The 26,676-nt window shown below is 42.5% G+C and overlaps 1 protein-coding gene across 1 annotated transcript in view; it reads left to right on the top strand.

Annotated features, from left to right (window-relative positions):
• Nucleotides 1–26,676, top strand: part of adgra2 (adhesion G protein-coupled receptor A2) — a 40,469-nt gene that overhangs the window by 10,718 nt on the left and 3,075 nt on the right. The window contains exons 2-18 of the mRNA XM_086313860.1: nucleotides 8,246–8,317; nucleotides 19,116–19,187; nucleotides 20,131–20,202; nucleotides 20,302–20,373; nucleotides 21,021–21,184; nucleotides 21,588–21,801; nucleotides 21,974–22,138; nucleotides 22,241–22,439; nucleotides 22,544–22,693; nucleotides 22,776–22,937; nucleotides 23,193–23,393; nucleotides 23,555–23,744; nucleotides 24,400–24,608; nucleotides 24,686–24,810; nucleotides 24,894–25,017; nucleotides 25,097–25,245; nucleotides 26,518–26,607. Of these exons, the coding sequence (XP_086169986.1) occupies nucleotides 8,246–8,317; nucleotides 19,116–19,187; nucleotides 20,131–20,202; nucleotides 20,302–20,373; nucleotides 21,021–21,184; nucleotides 21,588–21,801; nucleotides 21,974–22,138; nucleotides 22,241–22,439; nucleotides 22,544–22,693; nucleotides 22,776–22,937; nucleotides 23,193–23,393; nucleotides 23,555–23,744; nucleotides 24,400–24,608; nucleotides 24,686–24,810; nucleotides 24,894–25,017; nucleotides 25,097–25,245; nucleotides 26,518–26,607 (2,430 nt within the window). The remainder of the gene's footprint in view (nucleotides 1–8,245; nucleotides 8,318–19,115; nucleotides 19,188–20,130; nucleotides 20,203–20,301; nucleotides 20,374–21,020; nucleotides 21,185–21,587; nucleotides 21,802–21,973; nucleotides 22,139–22,240; nucleotides 22,440–22,543; nucleotides 22,694–22,775; nucleotides 22,938–23,192; nucleotides 23,394–23,554; nucleotides 23,745–24,399; nucleotides 24,609–24,685; nucleotides 24,811–24,893; nucleotides 25,018–25,096; nucleotides 25,246–26,517; nucleotides 26,608–26,676) is intronic.

The following is a 26,676-nucleotide window of genomic DNA, read 5'->3' on the forward strand; positions in this document are numbered from 1 at the left end:
TCACTGGTTTCTCAGCTTTAATAAATTGTATATTGAAGCGCTCTTGGTAGACAGTTCCTGATAGCAGAACTCGATGAATTGTCTAATAAGACCAACTTGAAGTGGAGACCTTCCTCTCCAAATCGTGTATTGTGTGTGTGTGTGTGTGTGTGTGTGTGTGTGTGTGTGTGTGTGTGTGTGTCAGCCTGTGCGCACACATATGGGAAGGGCGTGCATGGCCACATCTCTCAAAATAGGCTCCAGTCCTCCCCTCTCTAATTAGAGACATTTAAAAAACCCAGATTTTAATTTTAGACTAGTAGTTTTTGGACCACTTATGCGCGCGCACACACACACATACCCATCGAGTTAAACATACACACTTTCCATATAAATAAATCTTATAGGTCACACACTAGTACATATAAATCTGCGCGCACGCACACAGACACACACACACACACACCACAAACCACAAAGCCTAACTGCTTGGCCCTGCATGTTAACCCAAGCACAATGCAGTACACTCTATAATAAGCGGTTCAGCATATCAGATGCAGGAGCACACTCCCCACGCTAGGCCTTGAGGGACATAAATATGATAACAAAACTGAGTAATGCAAGAAAATTATTGGCATAAATCATTAAATTCATCTATTTTGTCATATACACGAATGACAGGAATCTGTACCACTCCTTCATGTGGCTGCTCTCACCCTCTTCTCCCTGTTTGATGACTAAATTACTCAATGTGGGTCTGCAAAATGATTTCATAAAAAATATTTTTCATGCAATTACATGCAAGTGCCTTTCCATGACAGGCGGTAAATGGGGCTTGTAGCTTGGCAGCGTTCCCTGATGGCTGCTGCGAGCCCACTGGTGGGTCAGGCACAATGGGCACATTCACATCTTGACATGCATTTGCTGTTTAAGTGCCTGTTGGGCTCAGGGGCATTTAGTCTTTCTGTTATATCTGGTGCCGCGACTTGCCTAGGACAGGCTCAGGGTGCAAGGGGCTCCCAGGACTGCTGGCTTAGGTGACTCTCTGTCTGAAAGGGTTAAGCTATTAGGAATAACCCATGTGCTGAATAGTCGGTGCGATCTGGAAGCCTCTTTTAAAGCACTTATTGTAACAAGGATGACACAACTGGCCTCCCACTCTGAGAGATCTCTCTGCTCTTATTCCTCCTCCCTCCACTTTCCTCCTCTGCTTTCTACAAAATGTGTCTGTTAGTAAGGAAGAGACTTAGAGGAGAGAGCTGGACTGCAATGGATTGCTGTAAAAAAAAATACACAATTTTAGAGTAAGCAGGCTGTATTTCAAAAATACAGTAAAAAAAATGTAAAAAGAATTACAGTATGGTCACTTTAAATTTTACAATAAAGTGCTGCCAACCCTGCTGCCAGTATTTTACTGTAAAATTTACAGGATTTTTCTTAAAGTTAGAGTTCTGATGCAGGCTGTGAACCATAACCACACATACTGTCAGCAGTCCTACAAATGAAAATGTGAATATTTTCACAGCATAGAATAAATAATTCCCTCAGAAAAAAATAATGCAGTTCACACATACTGATGCATTTCAATATCCCCTGAATTAACATTTACATCTCCTTAAACTGACACTAAACAAATAATCTACATTTACTTTAATACTTAATACTTATATAATTCCTCGCTGTTAACACACCTCACGAAATGTCATTACCCACAATTCTCAGCTGCTAATGAATGTCTTCACAGCTTATGTGTATATGTACAGGTGTATAAATGCTTATTATTGTCTGTCACTGCAGGTTTATTTATTTTAAAAATCAATTCAAATAATTAATAATGACTGCTGTTTTTAATTGTATTGCCTACATTGTGTTCCACTTAAACAAACATCAGCAGTACTTCATGGCAATTCATTCATTTAGCAAATAGCTTTTTTATAGACGCACTCTTGCATTCTGCATGCAAGACTGGAAGATTAATTGCTGCTGTTAGTAAAAGTTTTCCAGATTGGCTTTCTCACATATCACAGCGCTGAATGTATAAATGGCAGCCCGCTTTAATTACGGCTCTAAGTTTGTCCAGACAGGAATCTCAGCTTAGCAAGTTGTGTATGTTTTTCTGTGGGTGTAAAAGTATCACAGTCATCACAGTCTGTCACTGAAACATTTTCTAAAAGTTTACAGCTCATCTCTTATGACACATCCGATGATGTTATCCTTTCTCGCTGGCGTGCCCGCAGCTGAAGGGATCATTTTGATTCTCCTGGTTTGGGAGCTTAAATTGCAGTGTAATCCACTGCATGCTTCCATCATTTTTTTAAACCACTTATTTGGTTCAGGGTTGTGAGGGTGCTGGAGCATATCCCAGCTGACAGCGGGCGAGAGGTGGGGTACAACTTCCACAAGTTGCCAGCCCGTCATAGTAGCAGTGTAATGTAGATGGGTAATGGCGTCTGATTCATTAGAGCCCGTGTTTGGATGGAGTAAGTGGGATTGGGAAGCTAAATTAGGTAATGCACTTTCTAATCCATCTTTTGGTGTAACCGCAGTATTTTGTTGATCCACCCCATCTGTCTGCATTACTCTGAGGGATATGTGTGTGATGTATATATGAAGAGAAGTGCTGCCATGTCCACTTAGTTCTCCTCTGTGAATGGCACATATTCTTGAAATGCACCTTTGGCTAGAAAAAGCTGCTCAAATGGAAAGCTAAAGGGGAAAATGCAGTAAAATAAATCAGCACTGGTTTTGCAGCTCAGCTATAAGACACAAATGAAAGAGCTCACACAAAGCTGGCCTCTTGTAATCTAAAAGTGGGTAATTGCACCACTTTCAGCAGAGTTCAGCTCCCTCACGGTTAAATTCTTATTAAATTTTATTTATGTGAAACAGACCAGCATGTGCATTATCAAATCGGCTAATTAAACCAGACTTAATTCAGTAATGATGCTCTGAGACTCTCATTTACAGTTAGTCTCATTATCTGGCTCCCATTGGTCTCTGAATTACGACCGGAGTTTTGCCACGTTACCAATCTCTTTCAAGGGTTCTTGTCTCTCACCCCGCGTGTGGTCCTCGAGCGTAAGAGACCAATCCAAAGTTAATTGATGTTTACACAGTGGTGCTTTGGGTTGTTTTTACTCTTTATTACGCTGAACCTGAGCACCTCCGTCTCTTTTGGCCTCGGAGTGCTAGATCGATCGCATCTTTCAAGCGCTCCCGTTGTTTCATCATTGGTGAGACTGCTGCAGCTTCAGGTGTTGTAAAGACTGGATCTGCTGAAGAAGAATGAATCTGTAGTCAGTATGAAAGAAAACCATACTATTATTCACAGAACGTGAAGTGTACTACATACATAATGAGCTCTAGGAGCTTAGCCTGGAGATGAATTCTTATTAAATATAAATCCTTGCTTAAGACTCTTTTTCTGCTTGTGGTTTGCTGTAGAAGCCTGCAGCTACACAGAGCTCACTGTCTGAGTCCAGCATGCCTAAATATTTAGGAGCCAATTGAAATCGGGGCTTTTTACTTAAGTACTGCTCATTTATGTTCGGGACTACATGCCAAACCAGGCTAGAGCATTTCCTGTGTATCCTTCCCCACCCAAAAAAATAAAGAAAAAGTTTAAAGTGCATTTGGCAAAGAAGCAGGATGAGAGGATGAAGGTGGGATGATACTGACACCAAAAAGCAAACAGGACATCCTGTTGTGTTTGAGTTTACAGCATTCTTGCTGTGGTTAGGACAGATAATAGAGGGATGTATCTTTTTTTTATCGCCTGTGTTCAACCAAACGACGGCCCAAAATCAGCTTTAGAAAGTATACAGAATACAGAAGACAAAGGTGCGTAAGCACCCGCACAGATCAGGCCTTATCCTCCAGGCTCAGGGCAGCGTGTTACCAATGAGACAGCTATGTAGTTAAGAGTTGGGGGGTGGGGAGTGGAAGTAAATCAAATACGATTTGTGACGTGCTGTCATTGCTCCCGTGTGGCCCTCAAAGGCTTTGTGGGTTTAGTAAGCAAATTGAGCAAACCAACAAAGTGAGTGGCATGATGCAGGGAGGAGCTGCTGTGGTCTGCTAGACAAGATGCTTTGTATAGTTCTACTTTTTTTACACACCATCATGCAGCATAAGAAGCCTGATCTAACACGGAGCTGTGGCAATGGAAGCTAAAAAGTCAAGTGTGATTCGATGCGTAAATTTACACATTTTTTGCCACTGAACTTCTGGAGAGAAGGTTTTTGCAGGTAGGGGATTTTTTGTTTTTGCATGATGTCAAAGATTTAAATAATACATAATTTGGCATTTTTAAAGATGTAATGTTTACAGAAATTTACTTGAGACTCGAGCTCACTTATTAAAAGGTTTTTTTTCTTAAGAATATTAGTTTACTTGATCTCTTTGGGGATAAGTTTGTGAAAAACCAAGAATACATCCATATGTGTTTTTATGTTTTATATTAAAGAAAACCGTGACGTCAAGTTGTTGCTATACATGTGGTGTTTAACCCTTCTGCTGAGTGAGAACTGCTAGAAGAGAAGCTGGTAACTCGGTTTGACCTGGTGCTTTTCATATGACCTCTTTCTTTTTGATCCTAATGTAAATGAATTATGCGAAATGGTTAAACAAGATCCCTGGGGCCTGACATGTGGCCCTGCTTTCCCTCTCTTTCTCTTTTTCCTTTGGTTGCATGAATTAGATGGATTCAATTAGCCCATCTAATTTAGGCCTCTGTGCTCTGAAAGGGTTAAGTGAATGAAAGATACTATACCGTAGTCTGGACTGAGTTAGCGCACTGACGTGCCATGCGAATAGGTCTTGAAAACAGAAGAAGATTAAATCAATCTGCCATCTGATCTGTCACTTACAGACAGATCTGGCAGAAATGTGCAGTTAAGCCTCAGTAGCAATACTGTGTGCTGAGCAGACATTAGGCCTCCTAGTAGAAGCTGCTTATCTTCTTTGTTTGTAAAGCTCTGTTAACCTACAGTGATGAAGCGATGGACCCTCGTTTGCCTCAGCTGTCACCTGTGTCCGGACCCTGCTCCATCTGTCTGATGACTTTCCAGGAAGTGCTCTCTCTGCAACCCCTGACCTCTCAAACCGGGTTCTGAATAAACAGCTAATTGGCTGGGTTTCCTGTTTAGCCTGATGGGAGCGCTGACTATTTCTGTCTGTTTACAGAGTTCTGCTTCTCTCTCTTTCTCAGAGTTGTACTCTTTGTATTGTTTATAAAAGAACAATGCCCTCCACTACAACTGTGCTCCAAACATCAGGCTTTAGGGATTATACAGCAGTGTCTAGGCCACACAACTCCCCTGCGTTCCTGGAAATCTGCGCCTTTTGTTGCTTATGGGAGGAATTCGGTTAGCTCATTTTGTGTGCGCTGTTTATTTGCGAAAGTCAGCTTTCAAGTTTTAGCGAGATAATTGAAATACCGTGTGTGGAATGTGTGCTGGGTTTAGACCTGAATGCAACACACAAATAAATAAATCTGTGCAGGTTTGGAGAATGCATATTAACTCAGTGTGTGATTATATGAAAGGAGGTGTTTTGTTCCTGTAGGCTTGCAGCGATGTGCACATGTGGGCCTTCGGAGCACACCAGAAACAAATGTGCATTATTCCCTGACTAATAGTTTTCTGCTTAATAAGCAAAGTCCAAAAGGAACTATCTGTATCTCAGCTGTCTGTGTTGAATTAAATGGCTTGTTTCTTTGCCAGATGTGACTTTCTCCTCTCCTATCTGCACTGAATTATTCAGGCAGTTCCGGATCTTCTGTAACTTTCATCCTGGGCCTGCATCCATTTATAGGAGAGATTTTGTGCCCAAAAGTCGAGCAAGAGACCTCAAGGCCCAGGAGTCACGGGTTCAAATCCAGGCTACACCACAAGAGGATTGCTCTCGTCTAACATCCTCTCTCTGCCTTAATAATAATGATTTATTTTGAGGAGTTCAGTGGGAATTTGTGAACATGACATGTTTGCATTTTTTCCAAATCTTGGAAAGGGTTGGGGGGGGGGGGGGGGGGGGGGGAGCTCAGATTTGGGATGACGTCAAAAATGGTGGGAGAGGCTTTACTTTCAGTATTCCAGTCGTTATCATTTTTAGTGTCTTGATTGCAGCACAGCTTGAAAATGTGTTTTCTTTGCTTTTGAAATTTTGCTGATAATTGTCGCAAGATATTGGCTGAAGAGTCCACGATGTAGCTGTAGCAAAAGATGATTTACTCCCTACGTTTCCATTTTGCAATGCTGGCTTTCGACACTTTTAACTGTTACAGGAGGGAAGAAGTGAGTCGGGCCAGCTCATGCTTGTATACTGAGATTGGACGATTAAATCCGCTCATTAAGCGGGCTGGAAGGCGCGGAGCTGAAGGCAGTGTTTTTATTGATGTGGCAGGAAACGGGGGGCTGTGCACTGCTGCTGTAAATCTAACGGACGCTTCACAGTGAGCTCCCTCTCTTAAAGCCGCACACACACAACTTCACTCTCTCAATTAAGAACACACTTAATGTCACAAACAGCCCATTAAAAGCTGTGTGGCAGGGGCAATAATGACGTGAGACTAAAGGGTGTGTTAATGATGGCAGCCTGTCTCCAGGGCAGGGTCCTGGCTGTACCCTGAGCCCACGCTGAGAAGGATATAGACAGGTGTCTGAATCCGAGTGATTATGGTTGTGTATTTTCTTGTTTAAGTTTAGTTTCTATTGTTTGAAAGTGTTATGATTTCATTAGTTTCAGTGTTTATTGTCGTCTTTTTAATTATAGTTGTTATACGGAGGGCCTATATCAGAGGCAGTATTCAGGAAAATCAGTACAGGTAGTCCATTAAAGCCTCATTAGCTGTAATACATTTTTTACTAACAGATACTTAAACAAACAATATGTTCTCTAGATTTCTCTAATTTTAGTTAGTCTTAATTTTATTTTCAAAATTCTACTTTTTAGTTAATTTTTAGTTAACTATAACAACCTTGGTTAGCCGGGATAGACCCCCCCCCGGCGATCCTGATAAGGATAAGCAGAAGAGGATAGATGGATAGATGGATGGTGTAGCTCCATCATAATTGTGATTATGGTGACGGTAATGTGCTGCGTATGGAGAATAAAGTGCTATCAATCTTGACCACTGGTGTTTTTGTGCACCAGTTCTCCACCCAGACCTCCTCTTGAACTTTTTGTGCACTATAAAAATGTCATTCTTCCTGAATTGGAAAAAATGGCGCTGTGACTGTAATTCAATACAGTAGCAGATTTGTTTCAACCCTTATCTGCTACAAAACTTTCATGGTGTTTTAAGTTAATAAATTCTCATGATGCGTTTCTCTTCCTTTCTCTGGCTAACACTCATTTATACAGGTTAGCTTTTCCTTAATCGCCTCTTTATTAATTGTCCTCTTTATTTTTGGACATAGTTTGCAACTATTTGCATGTATGTGTGTGATGAATGATCGTATAGTTGATTATGTGTCTGTATCTTCAGACATTATCTTTAATGTGTGGCTTTTATTCAAACTGTGAAGGACTCTGTGTTTTGACAAATGTCATACAAATAAAGTTGTTTTTATTAAAAAGTAACTATTTTGTTGTAGCTTTTTTTTCTCTATAAAGAAGACAATTAATTTGCTGCACTTTCCATGATCCATGCCTCAGACTAGAAATTTTCCCTATCATGCTTCTACTGTTGTGAATAAGCTAAGCCAACAGGCTTCTGCATGTAGTGTCCTATTTACTTAACTCTCACAAGTATATTGTCACTGAAACTAGGGGCAGAGTATAAGTCTATGCAACTTCTAAAGCAGCCTTGGCCTATTGCCTTATATTTTTGCATTTCCCTGTCAAACCGAGAGATCTCAGCCTCACTTCCACTCTGCCCTCTAGCATTTTGCTCTGTGCACTGATAAGAACTCCAAAGGCCAAGTGATTTGCCAGCGGGGAAAGAGCTAATTACCGTGGCATGTGCCGCCATTTGTTTGATATGGAAAGACATCCCTTTGATCTTAAAAAACAATAACTTATAAATGATTATCAAGATTGCAACCTCTGTCTTGATGCCCTTCTGTCTTATCATTTATTTGAAACATCTTTAGGTAATGCTAATGCTAATCTCTCATGTGACTGCAGCACTGAATGGACATTTTCTTTGGCTTTTTTCCTCCTCCTAATTTATGTTTCTATTCTATTTCTATTCCTCATGTTTTTTTTTTCAACCTATTTTTAACAACCGTGTGATTTGATTTGTTTCCATTTTTTTTATTTACAGGATACTGAGCCACAACAAAATCCGAGTTCTGAGAAACGGATCCTTCCTTGGACTTTATGTCTTGGATAAATTGTGAGTATCCTTTTCTCATCGTCCTTTATTAAATACTGTGCTTCTGCGGGTGGTCTAATGTCATGTGTATTGTTTCCACTGGATTTATGTGTGAGCTGATTTCTGGCTTGTCTCTGGCCCGGGCCTTGTGGAGACATACAGACAAGGTATCAGAGAGATCTGAGCAGATCTGAGCAGCTATGGCCCATCTATCCGATCACGGGCTTCATTCCAGAAGGGAGGATGATACACTCAGACTGGCTATCACAGACTTATGTTGAAAACTTCACATAATTACACTTCACTCCTCCATTATCAGTAAAGCCCCACTCCACATGACAAGATAAGGGAGATCTCTGGCAGGAGCTGCATGTTGGCAGCTTTGCCTGTGGCTTGCAGACAGTCTGGCCCTCCTTAGCGGCATCGTAATCTCTCTATGAATGGGGTGTGAGACAAGTGAGAGATGAAATATTTTCTTACGAATTTGAGGCGATGCACAGCGCCACTGGTGACAAACGGGAAAGGAACTATAGTTGGAACTGCCAGTGGTGACACATGGCTATAATTGCACGGCCTGTAAGACGATCCACCACCTTGGTCCAGACCACGATATTACGAAAACAAATACAACCCTGTTTTCAAAAGAGCTGGGTTGCTTTGTGTATTGTAAATAAAAACAGACTGTAATCATTTCAAATAATTGAAATGACATATTCAATTGATAAAAGTACAAAGGCCAAACATATAATGTGTTTTTTGCTTTTTGGAAAAAATGTATATATTCATTTCAAACTTGTTGCCAGTAACATATTTGGAAAAACAAAAAGAAAGAAAAAGTTTGGCCATCGGTATGTTTACAGCTGTGCTGGCTTGAATCTTCTTTTAATCGTGTTTTATCGTGAAACTGAGGAGGCCAACTGTTGTACATTAAGAAGCTAAATGTTTTCCCATACTTGCTTGACATGCAGGGCCTCCTTAGCTGTATGTTTCATTTCACAGTGTACCAAATGTTTCCAGAGGTTGACGGGCCTGGACTGCAGGCGGGCCAGTTAAAGCCCTGAGACTTGTCCTACACAGCCATGTTGTTGTAACACTCTCTGTCATATTTAGGTGGGAATATAAATTGATCAAAACCTGCATGCATCATTCAGAGCAAGTTATCCAGGCTGTGCACACTAATGCACAACAGCCATGCTTTCACACATGCTGGCTTTCCTTCTTCAAATTTCCAAATTTTGACTTTTCATACCACAGGGCAGAGTTTGAATGAGCTTGGGTCTACAGACGTTGACAGTGTTTCTGGTTCTTATACAAAAAATAAATCTTATAAATCATGTTGCCCAATGAATGAAATACAAACAGGATGGGTGTTAAATTAATTAGCACCTACACTCTACTATGCCAATCTCCCTGAATACTCTGATATTCTCACACTGTCCTTGAATCTAGTGTACGTTTCACAACAGATTCATTTTGGGGGTTTTTTTTACAGTGTGCTGTTTCACAGGGCATCCCAGTAAAGCTTTATGGCAACAACACATATGTTGCAGCTTCACTTCGCAAACTTGGATGCTGTAGTCTGGCAGACAGGCTTATATTGTTGGCGAGGGGGCTGGTGGGTATGTTGCAGAGATATTAGTTCCACATGGCACTTCGAGCTGCCACCCATGAAGCTAACGAGTTTCTCAAAAATGTTGAAAGAAAGAAAAATATGGTAATTTGTTGCAGTTGTTAGCTTGTTAGTACCTACCACTGAAGTTCAGAGCAGATGTGCCAGTCGAGAACAAAAGCTATATTTGCTCAAATTTATGTTTTTTTTTCTAAAGTCTGACACGAGAACACCATTGGTGAATAGTTTCAAGGCCAAGTTGTCAGTTCTCACCTCAGCAGTCTTGCACCGAGGACGCTGATAAAGCTGTTGACAGGAAGATCCTGAGGCTAATGCTACTTGGGCAGTAATGTATAGTAAATTAAAGCCTGATCTGTGGCTCAGAATGAGCTGATGTTGCATATTTTTGTTAGTGTGGAAAAGCCTTCCTGTAGCGCCATAGGGTCGGTGGGTCGGGTAATCTGAGCTCTCCCATGTACCTGGAGCAGTGATAAAAAACTAGCAGGAGGCAGCAGAGTGGAGGTTTAACTAAAAGAGGTTGGGAGAAAGACAAAAAACAGGCAGATAAACCCCTGGCTGTGCTCCACAGTGGGAGATGCAGGCGTCTGGCTGAGCACGAAATGTAAATCACACAGGCCTCATTTCACTCCTCCGCCTCCACCTCTGCTGGCTTGCTGACACACAGTGGTGGAGGTCCACTCACTCACTCTGACATCTTCAACCTTTAATTGAGCCTCGGGCAGCTTATAATCACATCTGAGCTCATGGGAAATTTGCTGTCTGTTGTGAAAAATGCCACACTGATGGAAGGGTTTGCAGGGATGAATTCAGATATGAGCTTAGAGTGTGAGTTTTGTCTGCGCTTGTGAGATTTTGGTTTTGTTTTGTCTCCTCGGTCCACCACGGCTCTTCGGGTCTTCTCATTGTTTCCAGTATGGCGTCAACATGTGCTTGTCATTTGGAGCAGTAGTGAGCAGTTACTCATATTATGTGACCAGCGGTGTAATCAAAGGCCAGCCCACTGGGGCTGAGTAAACACACATCAGGGAATTACACTGCATCTCTTCCCCTACGTGACAAGGATAAACACAGTCTGCGCCCCCTAACTGCACGCACACACACACACACACACACACACATTGGGACACATGTTGTTGTGAAACATACACACACAGGGACACACACACACACACATTCTCGTTTTGATATCTTAGTGAGGACATCAAATTGATAGTGCTTTCACTAGCCCAGAGGTTTTAGATATCACCCTGGATCAACACAGCTGAATCAAATAATTAGTTCATTACCAAGCTTGAGAACTGTTGAGGAGGACATGTTGAGGAGGTACTTTAGACATTTAAATCGGCTGTGTTGGATCAAGGACACATCTAAAACTTGCAGGACACCGGCCCTTAAGGCCCAGAGTTGGAAACCTCTGCCCTAGCCGCTTACCCTAACCCTAACTAATCAAAATGAATACCTAACCCTAAGCCATAGCCTAAACCTAACCATAATCTAATTGTAACCCTGACACTAAATCCACATTTTAAGTCTCAAAAAGTCTTCAGTCTCGCAAGGACAGCCGCTTTTGTCCTCATAAGTGACTGTTGGTCCCCACAAGTATAGTAACATTCCAATTTTTGGTCCCCACAAAGATGTCTAAACAGGTACACACACACTCGCGCACACACTCTCACTCTTGGCTCATCGCTGCTGTGACTTCAGTGTATACAGTAACCCTTGAGTGTGCTTCCTAGTATGGGCACCCTCTCTTCTGGCCCAGTCTAACAGGTCTCAGCAGACACACACTCACTTCCACACGCTCACAGCATACTTCTATTCAGAGCTGAATGCAGTCTGATCTGCTGTTATTAAACGGAGAATTCAGCTCCAGAGTAGAACACCCTCCTCCAGGCCTGGACAAGGCCGTGCAGCAATCTACACAGTTAGCCCTTTCATTGGGACAAACCTCCTCAAAGCCACTATTGCCTTCATAACCTGCCAAGCCACCCAAGTGCAGAGGAGCAATTTAGGATTGTTTGTTTTTTGCCCTCTTACTAGACTACTGTGTTTTTGTAGGTCTTTTAAACAGGCTTGCCATCCAATGGCTACATTTGGATCTTGGAATACTTCATTTCTTTCCAGCTCTTTGGATGAACACACTGGTTAAATCATGCCTCGCCTCTGTGGCGGTGGTTGCTATGCGCAAAATAAGTCACTTTCATACACACCGTCAGACCTCTGCTCGTGTACTTGCGCACCTTTTGAGTACCTCTACCGCTATGCACACCCTTTCTGATGGAAGTTTTCACTGGCAACCCCACTAATGAGCCGGGACCTTTATGAGTTGTGGACAGATCCCAGCAGCCTGTCCTGCACTGATTTGAGGCAATGTAATGAGAATAATGAGCAACGAGGGCCGAGGCAGTCTGGCTCCTTTCCAAATGGGCCCCACTGCACCATGGGACACAGGACAGGCAGGCAGGGCACAAGGGGCCCTCATTACTAAGGCTTGTTACCCTACAGCGAGAGAGGGAGCAGGGAGGGAGAGCAGAGGGCAACGATGATGATGGATGAGGGAGCAGCAGGGTGTTTGTAGTGGACAGGTCTGAAAGGCAGGAGTGAGGCTTGTGGTTAGGAGGCTCTAGGTGTTGGCAGCGTGACCGTTTTTGTCAACAAGAGAGGCTGAGATGATCTCTACAGTGGGAATCTTTTAAACACTGCGCTTCTTTGGACTCATTGGAGTAAGCACATAAAACATCACATAAGACAACCAAACACTTCTTGTAGACTCAACTTAGTTTAAGTGTAGAAAATAAGGAGGTGCTTGAGATTTATGCTGATAATGCAACAAAATTAAGGGAAGCCTGAAATTAAACCTTGGGCTGGAACACTGTTTCTTAAAAATGTCTGCATGAGAAAACATGCACAGTTATAGTGTTATGATTATGTGCAGGCCTAGGCCAATTCATATATGTTTGGCTTGATAGTATCTGTTCCGCAAAAGCAGAGGCAGACCATTCATTCACTCTTTGCCTGAAATCTCTCCGAAACCAACCTTGAAATCGCCTCTGCCATTCTGAGCGGTAGGGGTTAGGACGGAGTCCAACTTAAACAACTTTACCATCTGACATGAGGGACGCAGAGCCAAGATGGCTAAAGATGGTATGGTGGTGAGAGAGAGGGAAAGGGTAGATGAAGAAGGGAGAGGGAGGGAGCGAGGGTGAGAAAGAAAGCACACTCCTGCAGTTTGTCTTGTATAAATCTGAGGCCGTTTTCCTTAGCAGGAGATTTCCACACAAGCTGAGCAAATTACCTTGATGAGTGGGAACAAAGAAGAGGTGTGCCACACTGTAACACTTAAAAACAGTGGCCAACGTGTAGGCATGGCGAGATGGCAAGGAGCCCCTCTGTCTAGACTGGCCTGACTAAAAGAAAGGCTCAGATTGTACCAGCCCACTCTGGAGAGCGCTAAGGACAGCTGCTGTGATTGCACAGGGGAGTCTTGTTTCCCCCTTCACAGAAAAATGAACATTTGTTTTGGTGCATTTTTCCCGCACATGCCGGGAAAAATGGGTGGCTCCCGGTTAGGCAACAGTCACCTAATGAGAGTGCATGACCCATTAAGGGGTGGAGTGGGTGAGGAAGGGGTTAAGCGTGGTGGAGAGTGGAAACACAAAGGGGGTGCTGCAGGAGTTGATAGACTCCAGATGTGTCTTTCAGATAAACTGGAGGAACGGGTGTGTTTGTATTGCAAGCTTAGCCCAGTCATGGCTCTGGGAGTTTATTGAAACAGCGAGTAAACCCCCTCATAAGCCCATTACCAAATCATATGCTTTATATGCCAGTAACTCACTCTCACACACTCTTTCGGCAAACTCGATATGGTTTCAAGGGCATTTTCCTCAGGAGGAACTTGAGCTTTCTCTAGACCTTCTTCCCCCCCCAGCTTCCTTTTCTGCTTTATTTTTGCATCTCCCTTCTCCGAGCCCACTCGGGCTCTTGCTGTTCCTCACCTTTTACACTCTCTGCATGCTGCAGTCCACCTACTGGCTGAAAATTCACTCGCGGACACGAGCCACTCTTTTCATTGACAACCTGAACAAAAGGCACTTGTCCCTGCTGATTTCTCAGCTGCAAATTGTTACAACTATATTTTTACTTAACTTTCTAATAAAGACTGAATGACCCAGATGAAATGAAAATAAAATGTTCTTAGCATTTTTTTTTCACTGTATGTTCAAATCTATCTGATCTGATCTGACTTTTATTGTTTTTGATTATTTGCATTCTGGTAGGTCTCGTGAAAATCTGCCAAAAATGGGCACGGCACTCTTCTCTATGCCGCTCCTAAAGCCAGACCTGGAGTCAATCACGATCCGTGGTTTCAGAGTTTTCCTTGGCAGAATAATCTTCATCTCTTCTTGCTGCAGATTATAGGAACATATAACCAAGCTAGGAAATTTTACACTTCAAATAAAAGTGTGTTGCTATTTCTGCACATCCCACTAACAACAGTGCAGTTGGACCCACGGTTTATGTTATGGTCAGTCATGGGCAGAGCTGCGGGCCTCGTGTTTTTGAACCATAGTACGGTCCTGATGCTTGTTGTCCGAAATTGCAAGGAAATATTTTAAACATGTGTCCTGCAGCAGCGCTACTGACAGAAAATCATAGAAAATGTGTATTATGTGTGTAAGGTTTCTTGGCTGTGCTAGAATAAATGCTTTCCAGATGGCAAATAGCTGATCAGGTATATCCAATCTGAGAGGAACCAGAAAAAAATTAAATAAATAATCTAGGGACGGGGCAGCAAAGCAGGAAATTAGTAGAAAAACAAGAGCTCAGCAGATCCTGGTTTCCTGTTTTAGGGGGAAAGCAAGAGCACGTTGGGGTCGGTAGTTACAGAGCCCCATTGTGAGCAAGTGTGTTGTGGAGTAGGGGGGTGGGGTGTACAGGGACCATACGCAGGGCCGTATTTTTCTTCTTATTACTGAATCCTTTAACCCACCTGCCCCTCCCGACAAAGGAAAACTACCTAGTTAAAAAAAAAGAGAGAGAGAGAGAAAGGAAACTGTAAAAATAAACGAGCAAAGGCCTCTGCTAGACCCGCCAACCAGACAGGAAATGACACGCGGCACAAAAATGGTCTCCGCTGACCTCTTTCAGGAACCAAGGTGGCAGTTAACACCCCCTCGCTTTTTTTCCATCATACCTTCAGACATGTTTGTTTCTGTCTTTTTTCCTTTATTGAGTCGTATACAGAGAAAACTGCAATTAAAGTATAGAAATCACGCCGCAACCCACTGACTTTCCATTAAAAAAAAACTTTTAAAAAAAACTCCAGCAACAGGAAATTCTTAATTCCAGTCTGGTGATAATGAGTGGCCATTCCCCCGGCTTCCGTCATTTTCCCAGCTCCCTCCAGGGCTGGAGCCTAAACAATGTCAGCACTCCAGTTGCTGCTGCTGTGCTCCTGATAATGGAGCACTCCATGTCTGGAGCGCTTTACAGACCATGTCTTCATTATTACCCTCTCGCTGCCCTACAAGCACGTCGCTCCTCTCCAGTCTGCATGGGGCCCAGGCGCTCATCCCCTGTATCCAACAGAGCAATGACTCTTCAGAATGGCAGAGGACCAGTCCCATTGATCAGGAGGAGTTTTGGGGGGGGGGGCATTCTTAATGGCTGCCTCTGGTGTTAGGCCCAGCGGCGGCAGACAATGGCCCCTTTTGGATTTGGGAGCGAGCTTGAGTTTGTCACCGTCTAATCATACGCGCCACATGTAGCGTAGGGGATGAAGCACTGCACTCAGAAGGTTACAAAGCATAACTCAAAAAGAAAGGTCGTAGTGACTGTAACAATGTGTTGCCATCAATCAGCTCATCGAGCTTTTGGAAGAAATAGATGCTGCTCCTGAGGAGGATGTTGAAAAACTAAAATAATAGCTACAATTTAAACTTTAGACGTTAAAATTGTTGATATTTTCATGGTCTGCAAGCATGAGGCTTTGAAGCATTCATTGTCTCTGCTGTTATCCTCTTCCTTGGTGACAGCTGTTTTCATCAGTGTCGAGGTCACTGAGCTGTGAAGCTGCTGTAAGATGGGGCGCTGGCTACTCCAGAGGGCACGCACACAAGTCATCGCCTGAGTGTGAAGCCTGCTACTCTATTTTCAATCTACTGTACTGAAGGTTTTAAATAGCGCTGGAAACAAATCGGACACTGTGAGCCAGTGGTAAGAGGCGGCTCCAGACATTCAGCTGGGATTGTGCCGGCGAAGTGCTTGGACAGTGCTTCAGTTCCTGTTTTCCTTCACGTTTACCAGCCTGGTGATAAGAGAAGGGATCAGAGGCAGCGGTGTGTTAATAATCAGGTCAGAGCCTTGAGCCAGACAGGAAATGCACATTGGCTTGATGCAGTTGGGATAAGATTCCTCTTGAGAAACATGAAATCCACATTGGCACAGTCACTATATAGTTCTGGCTTCATTCATTCGCTTGAATGATACATTTTGCTCCTGTGTTTAAGATTTAAGACTTCCAAACCAGCAAATCAGAGAAAATAAAAGTACTGACTTGATAAAGGAGAACTAAATTATTTTCACAAGGGTCAATTTCATAACTTTCCCACATATAGCATCTGTGTTTGAATCGAAATTTAACTACCTATCAAAAACAGCACCCAAATATTTACATATCAGTGCACTGCAGCGACCGGCTCACCTTTAATAGCACATGTTGCAGGGACAGAAGGAAGTGGCCTCCTCCAAAAATCAACAAACACTTCTTTGGTTTGGTTTGGTATCCAGGCACAAATTTGAACTCAGTCTAATGTCCTGTGAGAACAGCACGGCTAACATGTTTGTGTACTTGTGTAAGTCTATTTGGATTTATGTCATGTTTGTGTCTTTCTAGTATCATCTGTTGATTTTTGATTTTTTTTAGGTGTTTTTTTCCACCAGACAATATAACAGAAGATAACACACCAGAAGAAATGAGTTAATTTAGTTGTTCTGTGCAGTACATTACATTTATTAAGAAGCTAATTAAAATTAGCCATTATATTTTTCTCGAGATCTTTAGTTTGCTGATCTGAGGAGATTTAAGCAGGAGATTTTTACAATATAAAGGAAAAGAAATAATGCACTGTCTTAATAATAAATGTGTTGTGTAGATCATATGAGCAGTGTTATAGTAAACATTACCTCCATCTGCAAGAAGGAGGTGACAAAAACAAGCATTTAAAGACAAGCCTTGAAACTGACACTTCTATCTAGCAACTGAATCCCAGCTTACAGCGACTCTGTGGCACTTTTGTGTTAGCATTTTAATCCAGCTGTAAGAGCACGTTTGGTAACACAGCAAAGTGTGTGGCTGTGCGCACGTGGAGCATGTGTGTGTCAAAGGGACAGACAGGGAGGGAGCGAGACAGATCTCAGGGAGAGGAAGTAGTGGGCAGTGCCGCGTCTTTCATCGCTGCACTAATGAGCCCCGTGACACACAGACTGGAAACAGCAGTATTGTTCTTCCCCTGCCTGGGTCAACAAATTCTATAAAGCTAATGTCCCCCAGAAACACATGTATATTCAGAGTGAGACGCAGTACCACAAAGATTGCTATTTTATATTGTGACAGACTCACAATATAGTCCGGAGACACACACAAACACACACACAGATACTGAAAAGTGTAGCTGTTCTCTGTCAAACACCCAGATTGCTCTTTGATTTGATTGGTGATATGCTTTTTTTTACTGCTTATTTAGAATCACAGAGGTGGAAATATCTCCGATTTTTAAAAAGCTGTGAAATTGTTGCAAATGTTCTGACTGACAAGCTGGCACAAACTCAAAGATCTGAACCGAGCAAACTTTAGCCTGTTGGTCTGGGGCCAGTTTTTTTTTTTTTTTGCTCCATCGTTTCAACCAGTCTCCTGTTTCGAATCTAAATATGAGTGATGGCTTAGAAGGACCAATAGCAAAACCCCCTGATCTTTTTGAGCATGTCTCAGCCACACCGCAGTGTAATTTCTTTGCTCGAAGCATTTTCTACAACAATTTTCCCGCCGTAGCTTACCCAGAAAAGTTCATCTCTTGGAAAGCAGACAAAACAGTGGTTAAGAGACGCCTGAGGTGATGTGAAGCAGCGTGGTTGACAACCGCCGTGGAAGATAATGTTTTGTGGAAAACAAAAAGGACCAAAAGGTCCTCTGAGGTCTAACATAACATCGAAGTCTTTGTTAAAAAGAGAAATCGAGAAAAACGCAGCTGCTGCACTGATGCTCCTGTAAGGAAATCTGACTCTGCGACTGCTCTGATGAGAGCAGAACTATTTCATGCTATAGGAACGTGGATAACATGTGCTGTTCATAACCATCCGTCTCCCGACCTCATTTAGCCTTGCTATTCTCACCTGGCCAAAAAAAAAGGTTCAAAATCTAATCTACAGCAGCTGATGTAGATGGGAGTATCTAGCTAAAGTCTTTAAGACTGGAGTGTGGGTGTAGAAGTGGAACAGGGTGGAGAAGTGCAGCGGATAGTATGAAATTAAATCTTCAAAGAAAATTATTATTTATGGTTTGAATTGGGTAAAGCTTATTGCGGGAAGGACAGTTTTGGAAAAAAAAGAATAAATAAATAAATAAATAACAGAACTTAGTGTTAATAGTTTCAGATTCCACAAGTGTTTTATGTGGTTGAATATCTCGCTAGTCTCAAGCCCAGGAGGCAGTTCGGATAATATTTCCTATTTGTTTGCACAAATATCCTGCTGTGGCTCGCTGGACGAGCCAGGTTTAGGATGTGTGTCCCTGCTCCCATTCATTTAAACCTAACAGCGTCTTCTTTCAATGGTAAATGGTGATACCATGCTTGTGACTATTACTACACAAAATCCCTTAAAATGCTGCTGTTATTTTTAAACTTTCTTCTCTGAAAGGGTTAATTAATCAAGCTAGAGCCTTACAACTTTGTGCCCCTTGAGGACTCATTTTATTACAATGACATACCGGGTTAGCTGCTTCCCTTGATCCAAGTTTATGCTAAGCTCAGTGAATTAGCTCCAGCTACATATTGATTACAAATATATGATTGCAGTACCAATCTAAACATTGCAACTCTCAGTGAGAATACAAAAATGAAAGTTTGCAGTCCTCTTGTTAATGTGTCAGTATAGTCCTTGCGTGCACCTAACATTTTCTCTTTCCCCCAGGGACCTCAAGCACAACTTAATCAGCACCATCATGCCTGGAGCCTTCCAAAGCCTCTCTGAGCTTCGGAAACTGTAAGTAGATATTAAGATGACCCACATTTCACTCGGGTTCACAACTCAATAAACGCAGAGAGTTTAATCCTAAGGTTTAGCATAAGATGGACGGAGGTTAGTTTGTTGCCCAGATTGGCAGTAGTCAGGAGAAAACCCACATATATATTTTTTTGGAAGCTCACAGATGTCATATGTCATATCAGGTTCATGGTGTTATTGTCACCATAAAAGCTTCCTTTCCTAAATGTTTCTGCAGAGGGGACACTGGGATGTCATCTGTGAGCCCCGCTTCAAACCTCAGGGCTCCTCACACGCAATTGAATGTGACAAGGCGGCTGTTTGAGGCCGCTTGCTGCTCACTCATTGTGTTTTTGGACACCGAGGTCTGGTTGCAGCGTGGGTCCAAAGAGGCTCCTCGGCGCAGCGCCGCATGACTCCCTTTCCCTCCTCCCCCTTCTTGTGTTTTCCCTGCAAGGTCTGGGGCTTCTCAAAACAAACAGATAGAGATAAACACATGCTCTGGACAGCTCTCTGCTGGGTAGTGTCAGAGGTACAACAGAGCAGATCCCTCTCTGACTGCAGATATACATCACACTCAGAGGTGGACAGCAGAACTGGGGCCCTGCTTTTACCCCAATGATGATAAACTCGTACTTGGGTCCCTTTGTGTCCTGATAAGGAGAAGTAGCCAGAACTGTTGGAACCCTTCTTTAACTTCCCAAATATTAAAATATATAATGTTCTGACTACAGTTGAATACAGCTACTTAATTTTTAAAGACATGAAAGGAGATCCTATACAAGTTATTGCATATGTTTCTTAGACAAATGACATTTCACATCAGTAAAGCAATGCGGCCACTGAAAGAGTCAAGACACCACAATCTGGTGCTGAGTGATTGAGAAAAGGCCTCTTAATTTGAAAATAACTGACCACATTCTTTTGTCTTTTACACTTTTAGTGACCTTTCCAACAACCGCATTGGCTGCCTGACTGCAGACATGTTCCAGGGGCTGACCAATCTTACTAAACTGTAAGAGGCAGATGAATTGATTCGATTAAAAAAAGTCCTCTATGAGTTACAGCAAAGCTATGAAGTTACACTGTTCATATCTAATTTGTGTTCTGTTAGGAACCTCTCTGGCAACATCATATCAACCATGAATCCAGGGGTGTTTGAAGAGTTGCCGTCCCTCAAGCTAGTGTGAGTATTAAACTCTGTCGGCCTTTCGTTCCCCCGAGGTTACCCTCACGGCATACCAGTCCATAGTTTAACAAAATATTTTTGGACATCCTAGACAAAGATAACATTTATTTTCAATTAATATTTATTTTCCCGTGTGTATGCCAACCGTGTTTCACAGTGAAGCCTGTGTCAAAGCTCAAATAATCAAAGAGGATTTATTTGACATGTATTTATTTTAATTTGGATATTTTTGTCTATACTGTGCATGCTTTTTTTTTAAAAAAAAACTGAAAGCATATCATTTATGCTACCGTAAAGAAACATTGAAGTTTATATACAAACATTTCAAAACTGAACCACAGACTGTATATAAAAGATGGACATGGGCATGAGATATTTGTGAAGTGGCTGTTTTTAACCCGTGTGTTTGTTATTTTGTCATCTTGTGTTTGTGGAGTCAAAATGGACCATATTAGGAGAAGAGAGTGAACTTGCTAGCTTAGCAAGCAAAGTGCAAAACACAGATATGGATACGTGCTAATTAGTGCTAACATTCAAATTAAATAGTATTAGAATAATGTTAGAATTTAACTCATCAAAATTGGAGCACAAAGTTCTTTGATGGTCTGTTAGTACTATTTACAATACATTGGTTCTCTCTTCAGGAACTTCAACTCAGACTACCTAACATGTGACTGCGAGCTGCAATGGGTCCCGAACTTCTTTCGCGGCAGTCCAGCACGGCTAGGGGAAGAAACCCTGTGTGCCTACCCCATGAGCCTGAGGGGAAAGCCCCTGCGTGGACTAAGGGAAGGCCATCTGAGCTGTGGTAAGAGCCTGGCAGCAGTGAGGCATATGAATGAGGCGGTTCACCACTTTATTTCAGAGAATGTTGCACTGTGAATGATAGCAACAGTTCACTCATTATGAAGTTCAAGCTCATCTCAGCTATTTCAAGGATTAACCGACCAAAAAAGGGTTGAACAAAATCAATCCCCGCTGCTCTGCGGGGGACATATTTCCAAAAGGCTCAGTGAGTTGTGTTGACAGCTAATCCTGTGGGTTGAATTTACCAATTGCTGCAGTCTGCATCCAGTCTGCTCTAGAACGGCAGACTCATAATAGCTTCTGTGGAAAAATGTAGCTGAGGCTTGGTAATGAGAGAGCAGCACAAGCAGTTCCGAGCGATGTGTAACCTTCACATCTGCATCTTTTCCCACCGTGTTGCTCAGATGGTCCTCTGGAGCTGCACACCATGTCACTGCTGCCGTCTCAGCGTCAGGTGGTCTTCAAAGGCGATCGGCTGCCCTTCCACTGCGCTGCTGCCTTGGTGGACAAGATGACCACTTTACACTGGCGTCACAATGGTCAGCCGGTGACCACTGATCCAGAAATGGGTGTCCAGCTGGAGAGCAGTGTCGTGCATGACTGCACCTTTATCACCAGGTGTGGTAAATAGAGCAACGCAGACAGAGTAGTAGTAGATCAGATGAGTTGTTTTCGTTTTAGTGCAAAGACAGTCCTGTGTAAAAAAAAGAAAAAGGGAGAGGCTTTATTAGTTACAATACTATGTGTTAACGATGTGTTATAATGAGCTGTCGCTATCATCTTTATCCAGTGAGCTTATTCTATACGATGTGCATGTGGAGGCCAGTGGAGAGTGGGAGTGTGTGGTTTCTACTGGGAGGGGCAACAAGTCTCTCACCGTTGAGATAGTGGTACTGGAGAACAGTGCCTCCTTCTGTCCAGAAGATAAAGTTGTCAACAACCGTGGGGAGTTCAGGTCAGTTAAAGCTTTAAATATATCCTGTATATTATAATATGGAACATACGATATTAAAAAAAAGATTCAGCGTTGCCATTATTCTCTGGCATTTATCCACAGGTGGCCAAGAACTCTGGCAGGAATTACCTCCCACCAGTACTGCCTGCAGCTGCGTTACCCTTCCCTTTCTGTTGAGGGGGGCATGGAGCAGAAAAAAGCCTCTCGCTATTGTGACCGTACTGGAAAATGGGAGGATGGCGACTACTCAAACTGTCACTACACCAACGGCATCACACGTGTCTTGCATACCTTCATCCTGGTCAGTCGCAGCGCTGTCACCGCCGTAGTATGTTGGTTCAATAAACATTCGCAGCATGACGTGACTCCTTATGTCCTCACCATATTTCCGCTCTTGCTTTTCAGAGGCCCATCAATGCATCCAATGTTGTCACAGTGGCACATCAAGTTCGCACATACACCCTGGAGGCTGCTGGTTTTACTGACTCGGTCGATGTACTGTACATGGCGCAAATTATGGAGAAGTTTATGGAATATGTGACACAGATAAAAGAGGTGAGGGCACTTTAAGTAAATGTAGTAATATATTCTCTAGAGTTCCTTATTAAATCTCCTTTTAAATTTCCCTGTGCTCCAGTTGTTGGCGGTGATGGTGGAGATGGGCAGTAACCTGATGCAGGTGGATGAACAGATTCTCGCTCTGGCCCAGAGAGAGAAGAGAGCCTGTAGTTCTATAGTCAACTCCCTTGAGACATTGGCTTGGTCTCAGCTACACAGTAATGCTAAAGAATTTTCCATGGTGGGAACTATTAACTGTTTTTTATATATTTATCATGTGATTTTCAACAGAGCATGCTTGCTGTGAAACCTGTGAAATCTTTCTATAGTTCATTCATGCAGTAGGAAATGCATGTGTGTGTGATTTAGAAGAGCGGTGCATGTCTTTAATCATATTTCTGTGTGAAATTGTCTGTGTAATGCAACAAAACCCATAGTAATGTTTAAATGAAAGTGTCAGGGTGTTTACCTTGCCTGGGTGACTTCATGTTTACAGATGTCTAAGAACATTGTGATGGAAGCCCATCTAATTCAACCTGCCCACTTCACTGGGATAACTTGTACTGCGCATCAGCAGCGTGAGGTGTCAGTGGGCAACCTGGGAATGGAAACGTCAGAGTCTGGCCATGAACAGCAGCTTCGCGTCCACTGTAGCACTGGTGCCCATAACACCTCTCTCAACAATTTTTTCCTAAAGGTGAGGCTTATGTATGCCTTCTTGCATCCGCCTGTTCTGTCTACTTCATTAATAACCACATCATATAGACACGGACAGTTTAGGTTTAATGAAGGATTTTGATACAATCAACATTTGCAGTTTGGCTTCTTGTGTGACTTACACCTTTTTTAATTCTCCAGAATTCTGTAGCCTTGGCCTCGGTGACTCTTCCAGCTAATCTGTTTGCTTCGGATGCTGCAGCAGACTGTAAACTGCAGTTTGTAGCCTTTCGAACAGGCAGCTTTTTTCCTTTGACTGGGAACTCGAGCACCACTACTGAACACTCCCGCAGACGCACTGTCAACAGCCCTGTAGTCTTTGTAGGCCTAGGTAAGGAAACCTTTAGTATATTAAAGAGACTCCTTTTATTTATTTATTTATTTATTTATTTATTTATTTATTTATTTATGCATATTTAAAGTTAATGTTTTAAAGTTAAAATCATGGGTGTTTGGATGCTCTGTATGCTTAGGCATCATAATAAAACACATTAGTGTAATTCTTCTGCTCTGTGACAGCTACAAACATCATAATTATGCTTCAGGATGAACAAAGAACGAACCACTTTGCGCTTATTTGAATTAATTAAATATGAAAAATCCCTTGCAGTCAAATGGGACAGTTGCTTTCTTCACCAAACGTAACCCGGGTATAATTTTTACAGATCCGATACTGTGTGAAACTCAGTATAATGAAAGGCTTCTTTGTCTGAACCACTGCACCAGAAAAACCTTGGGACTGTTCTTTGTTCGTTGCTTGTTTTTGCCTTGGCAGGTTTTTCTCTCTCTTTGCCAAGAGTCATTTTGCAAATTGTAGCGACCAATCATGAAATATAAACAAAGCCTTCAATCCATTTTTTTGCACTTATACCCCAGTTTATGTAATTGTTTTTACAAAAACAACCAGGTGGAAAGTAGAATGCATTGGGTATTCTATTCAGTAAACAGTAGGTTTTTAGTTATTTATTAATTTCATTCTGTGACAGATGGTTGCAGCATGCAGAACAATTCAGACCCCATCTGGGTGTCACTCCGCCACTTGTCTCCTGGTACCGATGCCGTGGCAGCCCATTGGAGCCTTAAGGGACCGGAGAAGCAGGGAAGCTGGAGTCAGGAGGGCTGCCAGTTGGTCCGCAGTGACAGCAACACCTCCACCATGCGCTGCTCTCTGCTTAGCAACTATGCCGTTCTGCAGGTAGGCTCAAAAATGTAATGATTCATCCAAGATCACCGTGGCTAAATGAGAGTTAACTTGACTTCTGTGGTTTCTAGGAGGTACCTGACTTCCCTAGCTCCCCACTGACTGTGAGGGTGCTCCATCCAGTGGTCTATGCCTGCACTGCAGTTCTGCTCCTTTGCCTCTTTACTATCATCATTACACACATACTGCACCACAGGTACTGTAGTGTATTTGCAATTTCTCGCTACTATTTATTTATTTTTTGCTTCATTATCTAATTAGCTTACTCTTCTCCCATAGTTCAATATGCATATCAAGAAAAAGTTGGCACACATTGCTGAATACCTGCTTCCACATTGCAATGACAACAGCGATATACGCAGGCGGCATAAGCTTAACAAGCTATCCAGTCGTTTGCCAAGCAGTAAGTTTTGAATTTCAAGTATTGCATTTTTTTAGAGGAATTTAAGATTGATGTCTGATCTGACAACATTACATGACAGGTTGGCATTGCCTTGCATTACTCCTCGCTGTCAACCCTGCTGTGGATTGGAGTCAGCGCCAGGGTGATTTACAAAGAGGCTGTGTGGAGAATGCCCCGGCAACCAGATGGAGAATCTCCTGTTCCGCCTACGCAACGACCTATGCTCAGGTCAGTGAACAAGATTCAACTCACCTTCGCCCACTTACTTTACTGTGAGATTATTGTTTGTTGTCAATAAGGTTTATATTTTGGGCAGATGCTGTAATTCTTGTGTGTGACCACCCAAAGTGTGCACGATCAAAGGTGGTTATTGTGCCCAATGGCTAAGGGGAGGGGGAGGGGGGAAAGGGGCATGAGACCACCATAAGAGAATGAGTGGGAGTTGTCATGAATCTGAGCATATCTATCATATCCAGTATTCCCGATTTTCTTCTCTTCCTGCTTTTCTGTTCCTGTGATCTAGAGGTTGTGCTCATACTACACTGTGCCTCTGACCTCCAGCCACCATTTGTTGCCTATTCAGCCACATTAGATGAGAACATAGATTCTGGTGTCTGTGCTGACCCATGTAACACTGTGCCTACTAAGACAGCCAAAGATCATAAAGCCCTGCACATGATAGAGAGCCAGGAATACATTAAAACACCAAAAGGAAAAGAAAAAAGATCATGGCAGCCGAAGGTCAAACATGCACAAGAATCGCTTTTTATCGCATGAGTTTGATATGTGCTCTGAACGGATAATTGGAGGTGAGCTTCCCTCCCTCCAAGACATCTACAGGAAGCGGTGCCTGAGGAAAGCGGGGAGGATCATCAAGGACTCCAGTCACCCCAGCCATAAACTGTTCAGACTGCTTCCATCAGGAAGGAGGTTCTGCAGCATCCGGTCCCGTACCAGCAGACTGAGAGACAGCTTCTTCCATCAGGCCATCAGACTGCTGAACACGTCATAGACACCTCAGCTTCACTACTGGAACTTCAACATTATGCACTCCACACTGTATATAAATGCCACTTGTTTTGCACATATTCAACTCTGTATATTTTATATATTTTATTATTATTATTATTATTTTATTTTATTTTTTTACTATTTAATTTGTAAAAATGTGTACACACACACACACACACACACACACACACACACACACACACACACACACACACACACACACACACACACACGTAGGAAAATATTTAGTATACACATCCAGAAATGCATACACTATTATATATTGTACATATATTTATTAGTTTCAGGTTGGCCATTCTTGTATTTTGCTCGTTTGTGTTGTTGTGTTTGCACATCTCTGTTGCTTGTGGGGCTCGCACACAAGAATTTCACTCGCATGTGCTGTGCCAGTGTGCCTGCACATGTGATGTGACAATAAAAAGTGATTTGATTTGATTTGATTTGATATGTGTCTCTCTGTTATTCAAGGTTCTATTTGATAGCTGATGGTGTTCCTCTCATCATTTGTGGGATCACAGCAGCTGTCAATGTTAACGACTATGGAGACAACAGCCCTTAGTAAGTGCCTCTCTTTTTATCCTTGAGCCATTTGGCCCTTCACTTTGTGTTGTTTGGATTGCTGCTGAA

The sequence above is a fragment of the Aulonocara sp. 'chitande type north' Nkhata Bay genome, linkage group LG12, assembly GCF_057382095.1.
Source record: "Aulonocara sp. 'chitande type north' Nkhata Bay isolate Kocher_YH1m ecotype deep benthic linkage group LG12, A_spYH_male_GT1.1, whole genome shotgun sequence".
Classification (NCBI taxonomy): Eukaryota; Metazoa; Chordata; class Actinopteri; order Cichliformes; family Cichlidae; genus Aulonocara; species Aulonocara sp. 'chitande type north' Nkhata Bay.